The 16,254-nt window shown below is 37.0% G+C and overlaps 1 protein-coding gene across 1 annotated transcript; it reads left to right on the top strand.

The window, feature by feature from the left end:
- The first annotated feature begins 1,407 nt into the window (after positions 1-1,407).
- Positions 1,408-11,083, top strand: LOC149553842 (uncharacterized). The gene is made up of 4 exons (XM_089789192.1): positions 1,408-1,742; positions 1,894-2,198; positions 9,350-9,560; positions 10,150-11,083. The coding sequence occupies exons 1-4, from the start codon at positions 1,524-1,526 to the stop codon at positions 10,636-10,638; spliced, it is 1,224 nt and encodes a 407-aa protein (XP_089645318.1). The 5' UTR covers positions 1,408-1,523; the 3' UTR covers positions 10,639-11,083.
- Positions 11,084-16,254: the final 5,171 nt, after the last annotated feature.

The following is a 16,254-nucleotide window of genomic DNA, read 5'->3' on the forward strand; positions in this document are numbered from 1 at the left end:
ACCTCTTTTGATGATTCGCCTTTGGATAATCCTAAGGTAGATAAAAAGCACCACCTTGGTTTTCAGGAGACACTTGTTCATTGTAAGACATGGTTTTGGGTGGTATATCACTATAGTAGTATGTCAAGCATTTTTCAATTGTTGTCTATGCATCCTCCTTTGGAGAGGGGAAATCATTTACAAGTTTGGAAATGGGTTTGATCTAAGGCTTGTGATAATGAGATAATCTATAGTCTTGTGATTAATGGTTAACCCTTGAAACATGTGATTGGTAGATTGAGGTAAATGACACAATGAGTGTATCCCATTTGACCAATTTGAATGTTAAGTGACTCTCTTAGGTTGTTAGAAATATCGATTTCAAAGAAAATATATTCATATAGGTAGGACAAAAAATTATTAGGCTCCACACAAATAATGTTGCTAAGAAAAGTGACTATTTTATCTAAAGGCTTTTAGGGTGGTAAGGGTATCATAGGAAATGCCATTGAAATAAAGATGTTAACTCTTACTCTGAACAACAAAGTTTGGTGTCTAAATGAAGAAAACAAGGGATGAATAGATAAACCAAGGAGCATATTTTAAGAATGACTTTTGTATGAGCGACTTTAATAAAAAAAAAGAAAAAGAACCTTTTTGTTAAATTTGGATAAATCAAGGTGGATTACTTGCTCGTCTATTTTTAAAACATGCATTAAGAAGAATCATTCAAAAATATTATCCTATTAAAATCAAGATTTCAAACCATCTACAAGTACTATCAAATGTGAGGTTGGACATAAATGACCACATTAACAAGTGTTTAATAAGACATATCTTCTAGAATACTTTAAAATTAATTTTTTTAAACTATGTTTACTTAAAGCCATTCTTTAGCACCATCAAACCATCAACTTCAAGAAGTAACATTAAATTCATAAAAACTTTTAACCTATTGGAAAAAAGTACCTACAAACATTAAAATCAAACAAATATAATATAATTTAATAGACCCATTACAAATAAATATTAAATCTATTAATGAGGGAAAAAATATGATTATTATTTTTAATGGAGGGTTTAGATCTGCGAGGCAACCTAGAAAGAACGAGGCCTGCAAACTACCAACCAATGAAAGTCATTAGAGTCAAGGACTGAGGGGCATCCGTGTCGCCAAAATCATTCAAGACATGATCACAACCTCATCCCTAATGATGTCAAAGCTTTACACTCAATAAAATTTGATCCCTCCTTAATGATGTTACAACTTTCTAATGAGTAAGATTAAACATTCAATAAACTAAGAACAAATTGACAAAAACATGGAAAAATAAAAGAAAAACGACATTTAAACAATTGAATGTGGAGAGCATCTACAGCCACCGACGGTATTCGTGTATTGACACCACAACAATATCCGCAATCACAATGGCGGCAAAGAAAGGAGGGATATTTCGGAGTCTAATTCTTGGGCTTCTGAAGTGCCCTGAAGTTACACGCTCTTAATGGAGTTTGTACGAGAGATGAGAAAATAAGACAGAAAGATGAAGGTGGTGGTGGTAGGAGGTAGCATAGCTGGCCTGGCATGTGCTCATGCTCTCTTTTCAGCGGGATGTAAGCAAGTTATTGTCTTGGAGAAGGCGAAAACATTAAAATCTGCTGGAGCAGGGTTGGCTCTCGACTCCCAGACATGCCAAGCTTTGGCCCAATGGGACCTCCATCAACAACTCATGGATTCCACCCTTCCTCTCACCATCGACCAGGTCACATTTCTCTTTCTTCCCAATCATTTTTACACCCCATTCCTTTAAATGCCCTCTTTGAAAATTTCTTTTGTTTTGGTAATTGTTTGATATTGACCTAATTAACATACCCACTACAAATTTCATTTGGGGTTTGATCATATTGTAGCAGAATCAGGCAACTGAGAGCAAAAGTAAAGCCACCCGAGTGCTAGCTAGAGATGAGAATTTCAATTCTAGGGCTGCCCACTGGAGTGATTTGCACAAGATGTTGTATGATAAGCTGCCACAGGATACAGTGCTTTGGGGTCACGAGATTGTTTCGTTTCAGCAGAGTGGTGATGGAATGTGTGTTAGAGTTGAAGTGAAGGTGGCTCAGACAGACCAAACAATTGAGATGGATGGGGATTTGCTGGTTGCTGCAGATGGATCCATGTCTCTTATTAGGAAACATTTTGTGCCTCACCAACACAGGAGGTAATGCCCAATTTACGGTAAAAATGGATTCATTTAATTTTTATTATTTGATTTTTTTGTTCTATTTGACCATGAGTAGATCGGATGTTTGAGTCAACACCCAATTAAGGAATTTATGGCTGTAAGATTACTGAAACTATATTATTTACGGGGTTAGTATGATTTTTCTTGCATGGCCTGTACTGTGTACATGAACTCTGATCACATGTTTAAATTTTAAATTGAGAAGTTCCACTCAGCAAAAAGAAATTAGAAGTGGCTTATATGATCCACGCATCCTCGTAGATTTATCCAATCACCAGAAACATACAAGTGAAAAGCAACGATGAATTTTCATTTACATCTTACATAAAAATTCAGTTTGCGCCCAAAATTTGAGATGCTTACTCTGTAATTGTGGAAAGAAGTTTGGCTTTCTAAAAAGTTTCAGTGTTCTAAAGTCTGTGGTCTCATAAATTTCATAGTACAGTTTGAGCTTAAAAGATTAAGTTTGGAAATTTAGCTTCGAAATTTAAGGAACTAATGGCCTCTTGAATTTTGTCATATAGTAAAATCAAATTTTTGTTATTAAAAATATATAAAAAATAGAAATATCAATGGATACGAATTGAAAATTTCATGAGTGATAACTGGTAGGAAAAAGTCTAAGCTCGCGGTGCAATTTCTATTCCCCACCTTTTTCACCCACTCAACTCTGTAATCCTGAAAACTAGGGACTGTTATATTTTAAACAAAGATTCTAATCAAACTTTTGACAACTTTTATTTTTCGATGAATAGACCTTTTCCATTAATTAAAATATTAAAGATACATATTCACAAAAAGGGGCTGGGGAATACTAGATCACCCTGTGAGTTCAAACGGCCCAAGGCCGGAAATCAACTATTCATCAAAAAAGCATATAAAGGAAAAACATGAAACTTCAGTGTGCAAGAGTAGTGCCAGCCGAAAGAGGGTCTTTATCATCAGAACCCCAAAAATCCTTGGGGTCAGTGGTTGGCTTAGGAGGAGCCCAACCATCAGCAGCGGCAGTATCTTTATTAGCCTCTTTGTCTTCTTCAGCCCTAGGAGGAGAAATGGCAAGATCTAGCCGGGGGAAAGCCCACTTGGGGTCATGGTGAGCAGACGGCCAACCTGCATCAGCGGTAGCAGGGGAGCCACTAGGGACTAGCCCGAGCCCATCCTCCTAGGAGGTGAGGCTGAGCATTGACGGCCACCAAAGCCACCATTGGGAGAGTTGCGACGAGGTTGCAACTTGGGGGTCTATGAGCGGTGAGCAAAACTGCTCCTGCCTCGCCGACAACTACAGGGAGGAGTGCGGTCAGCGGAAAAGTATCCGGAGGTACTCAGGCAATCGTACAAGGGGCATTTCCCCAGTGAGCAAGTAGCTCTTGCAAGTGAGCCACTTCTAGTGTGACAATGTCAGTTTGTACTTGAATCTGCAACATGACATTATTACATATATGTGCTTTAGAGTACATTGCAACATGGATATCAAGAAAGCTGTGAGAGAATAAAACAACATTACGATATTTCCAGATTGTAAACAATATCTCCATTCTGAAAGCATGCTAGATTTGGGCATATCTAAAAGAGAGCCTGGGAGCATCACCCAGAACCACCATATACCAAGTGAAGGCATCTGGATGAAAAGGCCTAAAAAAACCATAAATCTAGAGCTAGTAATTCTGAGCTTTTTTGCAGAACCAAAAAATATGCAGAAAGCTTTCAAGTTGGCCACAAAAAGGGCATCTAGGATCTGGGACTCCCAAATGTCAAAGTCGAGGGCCCAAAGGCAAACCCTAGAAGAGGAGACACCAGGCGAAGTGAGCAATCTTTGGCTCTGTAATGGTATTTCAGACAGTGGAAAATCTAAGTCTCCAAGTCTTATGCGAGGAATGCAAATGCCAATGCTGGTTAAGAGTATCAACCATCAGAAGATGGGGCACTAGCCTTCGATACCCCAGCCTGGGCTTATAACTGGTCATTGGAGTGGCAGGGTACCACTTCCAATCTTTTCCACCATGGGCGAGATGAATGAATTCCAAGCTTGTGCACCAGATTGGGAGGAACCGCAGAAACTAGAAGATCAATTGTCTATCGATTTGGACGGATACGCTTATACTGGACTTGCAGATCTTCCCATGAGTGAAGGCTCATAGTGACCTTGGAGAATAATTCTTTAGGTGTTTTAATACCCCTGCAAAATAATCGCAAAGCATTGGCTCCTTGAATCTTGGCTAAAGGCACACCTTGTGTGGCAAACAAGGACGACCGCCAAAGGTTTTGTTGATTCATTGAGGGCCCATCTTTGAATCCATTACCAGTCCAATGAAGCCAAGGTTTGAGGGCTTCCCAGGATTTCCAAATGCTCTTAGCAACAAAATGCCCTTAATTTGAACAAGTTTAGAGGTCACAAGAAGGGTTTGAAGACCAATCCCCTTCCAAGCTGGACGGTTAACCGGAAAGCCTGAAGAAACGTAGTGACGTAGCAAAATTTTCTAGGCTTCATCTCCTAAGAGAGCCCGTACGACCCACTTGGCATAGAGGGCTATCCCCTGCTTGCGGGTGGAGAGTAAACTAAGGCCACTAGAATCTTTGGGCAAACAACAAAAATCCTAGACAACTCTGTGAAAGCCATGATGTACAGCATCAAAGGCCTAGAGAAAGTCCCTGAGAAGATGTTCGAGCTTAAGGTACGAGGCTTTAGAGGGAGCCCAACAAGAAGAATAGTACACATGAGTAGCAGCAAGCACTTCGGAACAGATTTGAAACTTTCCTACAAGAGAGAGGGGCTCAGTGATTCAATACTCTAGCTTCTTCTCAATTCGAGCAAGCACAACATTCCACAGATCCACAGGAGATGCTTGAAAAGCAAATGGAATGTCTAGAATTAAAAAATTTCACCATGTTGTACCCATTTCCATCCATACTATTGTAATCAGTGAGGCTTGAGCAAAAAAGACTGTCGATAGTAGAGGGTTTTGTGCCATTAGATAGTAGACCCTAAAGCAAGGCAAAAGATATCCAAACATTGCAAAGCATTGGCAATATTCTCCTCATCCTCAATCAGAGTGAGGAAAGAATCATTTGCAAAATGGCCATTGACCAGCTGAGTGGTTGACTCCGGTAATGAAATACCACGCACCAGTCCTCGAGAAATAGCACTGGCCAACAAATAGCCAAAGCCCTTTTTTGCCAAAACATAGAGAGAAGGTGCAAGAGGACAACCTTGACAGATAGATTTGAAGAGACCAAAGGCTTTAGAGTGATGACCATTAATGGTTATGCAAGCAAAGGCATCCCCAAAAAGCATTTGCACCAATTGACAAAATATTGGGCCGAAGCCTAGAGCTTGGAGCATAGCTAAAATAAAGGGCCATTCAATTCGGTCATATGCATTAGTGAAATCAATCTTCAAGAATAGGGCCTATTGTTTGGAATGTCTGGCCCATTCCATCCCTTCCCAGATGGCAATAATGTTGTAAAAGATATACCAGGACTTAATAAAACCAATTTGTTCAGGTTGAACAATCTGAGGGAGCAAATGCTGAATTTTAAGAGAGAGAGCCTTGGCAATGATCTTGTAGGAGACATTCAACAAAGTGATGGGGTGCCAATTACAAATTTCTTCAGGATTGCCAGCTTTAGGTATGAATTTAATATTCCCTTTGTTAATAATGTTACCCAATGAATTTGAGTTGTATGCTTCATGATAAACATGAAGCAAATCGGGGCCAATGTCATCCCAAAGCAGGTTGTAGAACTCACAGTGGAAGCCATTACATCCAGGGGCTTTGTCATCAGCCATGGAAAGGATAGCTTCCTTTAAATTTGCGAGCATTAGCTTTTGCTCACAAAATGCATATTGTTTAGGAGCAAGCCTATTAGGAGTAACATCAAGGCAGACTTGCAGCGCTTGATCACGCACAATAGAGGGCCCTTGAGCTGTAAAAACCTGCTCATAATGATGCACAAAAGCCTGGAGAATAATCGACAGGTCAGTGAAAATCTGCTAATCTTATTGGATGCGTTTAATACCCATTGCAGAATGCCGAGCCCTCAAAGCACCAAAAAATTCCTTGGAAGCCTGATCGCTGACCTCCAACCAGTGGAGACAGGCCTTGATCTGAGCTTCCTGAGCAGCATAATTATCTGCAACCTGTTTTTGGTATCTAAAGTTGGTAAGCCGAACTTGGAGATTCGTATCGAACGGATTCATGGCAAGAGCCTCAGAGGCCATACGCAGATCGAGAGTAGTGGCTTCATAAGATCTTTTGCAGTACATAGCTAGCTGTCTACCATAGATGCGAAGAAACCTCGCAGTACGGAGGATAGCGTCATTCCACCATTGAATCCATCCAACATGTGTGTGGGGCCAAGGCTCAAGATTTCAGACATGTAGAATGTGAGCAACAGTAGGCGGATGAGCCAGCAAAGAGGCATTGAGGTAAAACTGGGTTTTACTCGGGTGAGGTCGAGCTGTGTGCCAAGTGATAGAAAAGAGAATGGGGGAGTGGTCTGACAATGTCACATCAGGTAGGGGAGTGACAGGTAAGGCATGCTTTTGAGAAAAGGAAAAAAAGGACTGCGCAGAAATCATAGCCCTGTCAAGTCTCTTTAAAACTTTGTCCGACCCAGCCCGAACATTGGACCAAGTGTGCCAAATGACTTCATGAGACCTGCTCCTTAAAGAGAATGAATTGGATTTGGAAACAGGTGAAAACTGGGCTATGCTCCTCTAAAAATTGACATGAAAGGGAGCTAGGTCCATCAAGCCAGACTGTATGGTGGGCAGATATGTACACCAGGCAAAATGTCTGGCATTTAACTCCTCCTGGTTTCTCTGCCCCATGGATACCCATGTTGATGCAGTCAGTGGAACCCCCCCGAGTTTTGTTTACCTCTCAAGAAAGTTTGTATTGCCCCATTGGTTAAAAAAGGTGCTGACCAACAAAATAAATAAATAAAATAGGTAAAGAGTGGGAAATGACATGTTTCCTTGATGAAAACGATGTCAGAAATTTTGGTAGAAAGTTTAGATGAAGATTTCTTTGTTTTATGTTTTAACTCTAAAAAAGCATTGCAAATTCTGATTGCTTCAATGTCATTTGCTTCCATAGAAGCATTTCTAATGTTTTCTTCCACCAGATATGAAGTTTCTAGGATGGGGAGACATTTACATATGGGAAAATCGGAAATCCTCTAGCAAACGAAACATTTTTTGAAAACTGTTTGGAATTAACTTGCAGGTCTCATTAAAGGTCTCGTTTAAGAACTTTGTTCTTTGGGTATTTATGATAAATTCACAGTCCATAATCAAGAGCCAAGGAATATCAATGTTTTGAAACATATTTAGAGATAGGTTTGCAAATTAAAATTTTCACTTGTGTTGTTGAAGAATATATTTTCCACATAGGCCGCTCGCAAGGTTTCCCTTGGCAGGGAATTAAAAATAGTGCTTCTGCACAGATCATGATTGCTTTAGAACTATTACCTTTATAACTTCGCAAAATACATTCCATTGGCCAAAAAACAGTACAGTCCCTAGAAATTACAATGTAGTGAAATGAAACTGAAAGCATTAGGATAGATAAGCAATGGGACAAAGAGCGGACAACAAGTACTCCTTGTCAACATTAAATGGAGAATCTGTTCTGCTAAATAACAGTTTCTATTTGCCAATTAAGGCTTATGTTGTCATCTAGAGAGTGACTTGGGCCTAGAGGATCTGTTTAGTTCCCTTTGAGCTAGAGATAGCTAAACACTCTGCTCAAGAGAAGCCCTCCTAATATCCATAGTTGAAACTCTTTCGGAAGAGTTCAATATCGATGCTTTTATGGCCTTTGCCCTGGGATTTTGACAGGATGCATTTGCCAAACTCAGTTTTACTTATTACGGTCTAACAAAGTGGGGTGGTCTAAATAAATAGACTCTGAGGATCATCATTTAAGCTTCTACTTTGTTAATGGTTGCGACAATGAGCTTGATGCTCGTAGTAAAAATCAGTTGACATAAGGATGTCTCATGTAGTCAATGTAGCAGCGTTGGAGATCTTTGTGGTTCCTAGTGCCTAAATTTATAGACTGTGACCTCTCTGAGAAACAAAGAAAGTACACAATAGAGTCCCCACAAATCCATTAATAATGTAATAGAGCTAATAGCTTGGTGTAGGTGATAGCTCGAACTCCTGGGTATTAGATGCAATCTTCTACTCGGCTGTGAACTTCTCGGCCGAGCATCAGCTTTGAAGTTTAGCATTGGATTGTTGATGACCATATGTCATGCAAACATTTCCAGTTTCCCAATCCTAGACCCCAAATTTGTTTGAATAGATACTACATGCTTGAGCTACCGCCCATGCAACTAAGCCGGACAAACCGTCTTTCCAGGCATACACAAGTGAGACAATTTACCTGCTAAGGTTTAATGATGAAATAACTCTTCCTGCAATCATGTCTAATTCTGGGACAGCCAGGATGTCTTGGCCTTTAAAAACCTGTACATACTCTCCCATTTAAGGAATTGTTCACAGCAAAACCTTGATTTCATAAATATTGGTAAGTGTGGGGTAGCTTTAAAAGAGGCTTTACAATTCTAAAGTTCATTTCCTTCTTATATCTTTATTTTGTCCCATAGGATGGGTTCAGTCGATTGAAGTGATAAATTCATCAGCGTGGGATATCCTCCCGACAAAATGCACTCTAAAGTCAAAATTTTCAATTTTTTTTCCCTTCAGATCTGACCAAATGCAGTGATCTGTTTCCAGATTTTGTGATGTTTTCTGTTATTTACCTTTGAAATCAACATGAATTCATCCTGAAATTTTCGTAAAAATCTTGTGTATTTTTCATAATTTTGAAAAAATTCGAAGGTGCATTTTGTCTGGAGGATAGCCACGCCCAATTTTATCTATACGTATGAAATATATTCACATTCTTTTTCAAATGATCGTTTATATACAGAATGTCAGAATACATTTCTTCCGTTTGATACACCTTTAGGAGCAGGTAAATTTTAGGCGACTAATTGAAGTTTTGAATTTTATAATGAACTAACTTTAAATTTTGTAAAAGAGATTGTAAAGATAAAAGGATAATTAAGACTAGAATGTAGAAACTGAGAGCATAAACATAATTTCAATTCTGCAGGTATTTAGGCTATTTTGCATGGCGAGGTGTCTATGATTATTCCACGAATGATTCACCTGAGATGATTGCTTCCATTAAGAAAGCTTACCCTGATCTTGGCAAATGCTTGTATTTTGATCTTGCCAAGGGAAGTCATTCTGTGCTTTACGAGTTGCATGCTAAAAGGCTTAATTGGCTTTGGTATGTCAATCAGCCTGAACCTCATACGAAGGTATTAAATATTTATGTCACCTCTTAAAGTTTTATTAAACATTTCTGCATTTTTGTGTTTTTCAGATGACTCAATAAAAAATTGAGTTCATTCCAACCCGGACATCTTATGCTTTTGAGATCCTATGGATTAAGGTTCCTGGTTTTCCAATGTGGTTGTGCATTCTGGTATAAGCTATTTAGATTTTGTTGAGTAACAAGATCCACTTAGAGAAGAGAAACCATTCGATAGAAGTTAAATTGACAAAAAAATTGTTGTCATCATGAATGAATCTTTAGCCGCTGTGGCCATTATACTCTTGTAACCAAGAGCCTATTTATATTATCCATTTTTTTCCTTAATAAATACATCTTATTCACTCTCTTTTCAATGACCTTAAAGATCTTAATGTCAGGATAATCTAATGTACCTTTCCAAGTGAATTGGCAACATTTTTGTAATGTTCCATTGGCATATAAAACAGTAGAACTAGTTAACCTCCAACTTGTATATTATTTATCTTTGGAATGCCTTTGGGGCAAACTACATAGCTCTTTTGTTTTGTTGTACAAAGAAACTAATGACCTACAATTTTCTCTTTCTTTCTCAGATGAATTCGTTAACTGCAAAAGTAGACAAGGGCACCGTTGAAAAGATGCATGAAGAAGCCAGCAAGACATGGGGACCAGAGTTATTCGCTCTTATGAAGGCCACCCCGGAACCTTTCATAAATGTTTTATATGATAGAGAACCACTCAAGCAATTTGTTTGGGATCGTGTAGTGCTTTTGGCTGATGCTGCACATCCAACTTCCCCGCATGGGCTCAGAAGCACAAACATGTCAATCATGGATGCGAGTGTTTTGGGTCAATCAATTGCAAAGTGGGGCTTTGACAAGATTTCTGCAGCATTAGCTGAATATGAGTCTATTCGGCTCCCTGTAACATCACATCAAGTGTTGTATTCACGACATTTAGGTCTCCTGAAACAGGGTTTACTGTTTGATCCTCCACATAGCTTTCCTTGGTTTGAGGCAGATGCAGACCTATGTGACCAGCTGCTTCAGAGGAATATGCCTTTCTTCAAATCACAGAGTTAGATTGAAGAAATATTAAATGAGATTTTCCAAACCAATAGGCGTTCAGTGTGTGCAGCTGGAAATGTGTTATCAGTAGCTTCCCTTTATTGCAGATCCAAGGGCCATGTTGATAATAGTACATTTTTAGAAATGTGATTTTCTTTGGAGATATTCATGGACCAAACTCATGAGAGTTGTGTGGGACTTGTTTTCACATGGTTGGGCGGTAGTGATTCTTTCTACCCTTGCGATTTTCAGCATTCATAGTCAGTTGTTGGATGATTCTTATTGTTGTTACTATCTTCTTTCTCATCATTGGAGATTATCTCATGATACGTATGCATGTCTTATGCATCATTTTATTGACTGATATACCCTTTTAGAGATGTTGTATATTGTACTATGATCAGTTGTTTCATTATTGTTATCTTTGCAATTTGTGTAGTGGAAGATGATTCATTATGTACACCATGTTGTATTGTTTGTATAGTTATATGATGACGTGCTTTGCTATTCATTTATTGTATGTGTTAGTGTACTTGCAATTACTCTTAGTAGATTAGTTAACATATAAGTAACTATTTATGTGAAATTTTTATATTCTACTACTTGTTTTGTTGTATGTTGTTTTGCTTATGTTTAATTGATGTGTACAAATTGAAGGAAATAAATTACTCCATCAACTTTGTATCATGTTTAAGATAATTTCTCTTGGGTTTCTTGATGGGGCATTACAATTGGACTATTAGTGTTATTGTCAATTGTGTCACTTTCAATTGTGTATTTTTTCGGATGCAAAAATAGACTAATTCCAATGAGTGTTAGCATGGGTAGAACTAGAAAGAATGAAAGTACTAACAATATCCCCTAACAATTGGAGTGGTGAAAGAATTAGTTAATCAAAGAATGCTCCATCAACATTAGGGTAAAGGATGAAGCTAGTGATTTTGTCTTAATGACCAATGCAGGATGAAACTAGGGAGAACATGAGTAATGTTGATTGCCATGATTATATATTTACAAGAACTATTAAGATAGATAAGGGGGATGTGAAAACAGTTAAAGAAATCAAATTGGCGCAGAATCCTTGAAATAGGCCTTGTGAAATTGATAGCAACATGCTGAGGCTCCATTTCTAGGATTTGCTTTCTGAAAAGGGAGTATACGATTCCACTTTTTTTCTTTTACTTTTTTGACATACTGGTCTACACTTCATGGGAACAAAATCATTGTGACAATAATACACTTAAAGAAGTATGACATTGTGTGGATCTTGAAGTTGGAGTCAACAAGATGTCAATTATGTAGGTCATTAAGCTACACAACAGATCATGATAATATTGAACTATCCAATGATCTATATTGGAGCTCTAATTATGATTTGACAGATTTCCATGTCTATAATGTTCGCATGGTGCCTTCGTATCAATTAAAATAATATCATTTATATTGTATACATAAGATAATTTATTAGCCTTAGGAGTCTAAGGATCTATTATTAAAATAGATGTATTATGTACAATGCAACATTGTAATTCATTGTTAATATGTAATGAATAATTGTGCTTTAGCAATGTTTGTCTGAATTGGTATTGTTTATATTTATGTAATTTTTGAATTTTTCTAATTCAACATATGAGAAAGCTTACATTAGATATTCAAGAAGTTTAATTATTTAAAAAGAAAGACACAACACTCTCATCATTAACACTTACTATTATGACCCACTCCTTTCAATATATATAAAATTTATCAACTACTTGTTGCATGCCCAAAAGCATCAATCTACTAGTTAATTATAGGTTTAACTTAAACTAAATAGCCCATTAAATAATGTGTTCGAGGTCACACTCTACAACACTTTCATCATTAACACTTATTATTATGACCCACTCCTCTCAAAATATATAAAATCTTTGAGTTATTTGTTGCATGCCCAAAAACATGCACCTACTAGTTAATAATAGGTTAACTTAAACTAAATAGCTCATTAAATAATGTCTCTGAGGTCACACTCTACATGATTCATCCTACCCCTTTATAAATTATATTGCAATCCAAATTGTGTAAGATAATGGATTTGACTTTCTTTTGGGTAAGTGCACCAAGATGGTGTGCAAAAAATTGGTCACCCAACCAAAAAATAGAAAATACTACACAATCAAATTACTTTAAATTCAAATAACTTGATCAAGCTTAAGTTTGACAAATTATTAAGCAAAGGAAAATGATAGTTAATAGGCTTGGATAACAAGGTTGGGGCTTGGGAGCTTCATTTCCCTCCATTTCCCTCATTTCTTATGCTTTCTATTCTTCAAAATAGGTTTATCAACTTTAGCATCATCAAGTTTACACATCATCAATTGGGTATTTGCAAACCATTAAAATTTCACACATCTTCTAAGATTGCTCGCAATATAGTTTTTTATATTTTTGGACAAAGCTAACATATTATAGTTTAATTTATTTTACCAATGTCTCTATAGTTATCAAAGACGTGTGTACCATTTTTTAAATTTATTTTAATCTACTTGACCAAATTTAAAATAAAGTACATATTATTGTTATTGTGTACTATATTCTTTACACTTAAAAAAGAAGTATTTTTAAAATTTTCTAGTGCAAGTTATGTTTTGCGCACAAACATGCATCATATTTTCAAGACATTTTCACATCAAAATATCATAAAAAGAAAATAATCATAAAAATTTACAAAAAAAAGACAACTTCTATCTCTCACTTTTAACTAGGTTTCTACCATAATATTCTTTAAAAAAATTCAATCTAACTATGACTTTTCTAATGCACACATGAAACAATATGAAATATTTTTCTAAAAAAATTAAAACAACTTTTTGTACACATAAGATTTGACCCTATTGATTTTATCTATTTAAAAATAAATAGTAGTTTAGAAACTAGATTCATAGTAATACAATTACTTTTCTTTTTTACATTTTCTATTTTTGAGTCCCTCGCTCAAATTTCTCTTCTAAGTTCTTTTCTTTTTACTTGATTTCATAAAAATAAAAATGACCACTTATACACCCCCTTTATCCATCGTATCTTGGTGCACTTACCCTTTTGAAACAAAAGTTTTTAGCTTCTAGTTTAAGTTATGTTATGAAATTGCTTGTATGATTATAATTTTTTATCTTAAGAATATATTTTGTATGACTTAGAACTTTTGGTTATGCACATGTATTAATGGAGATGATGTCCAAATAATAATTATGCCTCCTATTGATATAATATTTGATTGTTTGTAGATGAATATGCTTGTTAATAAGCATGTTTGTTTTATCTCCTCTATCCCCTTCTATGGCTGAAAGTTTTTACTACAAACTTTAAAAATAAAAAATAAATTTTTTTTCCTCTCAAATGAAGTACATGTGAAATTTGTGCATCTTGGAATTCTTTCAACAACTATAAATCCACATTCATTTCTCGTGTTAGAAACCTTTATATATTATAAGTAAGTCCTCTCCTTAAGAAAGGTGCATGAATCATTAATCTTATTTACCTTTGTGACCAAGACTTAATGATATCCATTTTACTAAGCATATGTGTAGTCCGTAATAAAGTATCATTGTATTTAACACTTGTTAAGTTTGAGTGAGTTAGGTAGGTAGTGAGGGAATGCCTTAGTTGGCTTTCCCAATCAACAAACCCTTTTATAAAGACTTTGGAATATTGATAATGTACTCATGATGTTTTGATATGAATAAAGTAAACCATTTCCTCACCATCTTGGTATTGTGGTAACAAGGTATGTTCTATGTTATTTCTCTATATACATCTTATTATTTTGTGAACTTGGGTAGTATTTTCATTCTACATTTTGGCATCGTTGCCTAAGTCCAAATTTGGAGGTCATTGGCAAGAAAAGATGGAGTAATGGGAAGACCCTTCCTACCACCTATCTAAGTAGCAAATAGTGATGAAGAAGAGGAAATAACTAGAGAAGATCAGTTGACACGCAATCTGGTGACGACTTGGGAAGTTGTAGTTGATTAATGCATTCAACAAGAAGCCCATGAGAGAACAGTTCTTGAGAGCACGGTATACAATGAACTTTTGGTGCCACCGGTGGTGTATGATCTACTTGGACAAATTCTTGTCTATTGGCAAGAAACTTGGTATGTGTTGAGGAAGAAAGAGCCAAAACAAAAAGGGAACAAAGTAGGCAACAAGTGCTCCAGCAGTTTTCTAAAAGAACATGGGAATGCAACTTGGAGGAGCGTGATAATACTAGGAAGGGAAATAGGCACTAAATCAATTCATGCCCCTGATTCCAAACAAATATCTGAGGCAGGTACTAGAGGAAGAAACTAAGGAAGTCACCTTGAGGCATTACATCACCAACAATAGGAGGAAAGACATCGTAATCTAAGAGGATAAGGGGACCCTACCCAAATCCAAGAAGGGATGATTGAAAATATAATCGAAGGGATAGTTAATTTGGCTAAATCTAAGATGACAAGAAGGAAGTTAGGGTGCAGAAACCTAGAAAACCCTACACACAGATAAATTTGATAGGAACAAAACCTAAGCGCAGGAGAAGGAGATATTGTTGGGTTGAGCAAAAAAGAATTGAGCCCCTCAGGGGGAAGTGTCCCATCAGAAGGAAGTGTTTTGTTAGGAAGGAGAATCCTATTAGGAGAAAGTGTTCTGTCAAGAGGGAGCATCTCGTCTAGAGGGAGCTTCCGTCAGGAGAAAGTGTTCCATTGAGAGGGAGCATTCTGTCGAGAGGGAGAGTCCCATCAGGAGGGAACATTCCATCAGGAGGGAATGTCCTCTTAGGAGAAAGCATCCCATCATGAAGCATCTCATTAGGAACGGGCATTTTGCTAGGAGGAAAAAAGGGCAATATAATGGCAATGGACAAACACAAATTGCCTAGATTCACCGGAGATGGTTTAGAGGACCTTGCTCATCACTATAAAACTTGCATAACCATATGATGGGAAAATAGAGAGAATGATGCGAATGAATGGATAAAAGAATTTCCTGCTACACTAAGAGGTATAGCTATCAACTAGTATGCAGATTTGGAGGCAGGCAAGAAAAGCACATGGAATAATCTTCATACAATCTTTGAAGAAGAATTTAGACTCTTGAGAGATGATGATGAAATAGTGATAGAGATTTAAAAATCAAGGAAAGGAAAGAATGAATCGATTAAAGCCTATAGTAGAAGGCTGAAGGACTTGATAGGAAACTTGACAACAAGCCTATAGATGGACTAAAGAAAAGGTGGTTCATTAAAGGACTGATGTTGTCCCTAAGGAAAAAGATGAAAATTGTCCCACCAACAACCTTTGTGGATGTGTGTATTCATGCAATGGACATATGGAAATTTAGTTGAAAGTGGTGATGAATCCAAAACCATCCAAGCCTTGAGAAAGGACATGAGGTGATTAATGAAGGAGGTAATGTGAAGTAAGGAAGATAAAAAAGAAGGGAGGGAGCTATGGTGCATAGACTATGAAAAAGAGGGCCATACAAAAGTGACATACCCGAGGAAAGTATTCTTTGAGATTTATCAGGTGTTGGGAGATGCAATCAAAGATTGTCCCTACAATCTAAAAACATGAAATGCACAAGTATTCTTCACCCAGTGAGAGCAATCCACAC

Source organism: Cupressus sempervirens, chromosome 6 (assembly GCF_028749045.1).
Source record: "Cupressus sempervirens isolate cs-2001-9-10 chromosome 6, ASM2874904v1, whole genome shotgun sequence".
Classification (NCBI taxonomy): domain Eukaryota; kingdom Viridiplantae; phylum Streptophyta; class Pinopsida; order Cupressales; family Cupressaceae; genus Cupressus; species Cupressus sempervirens.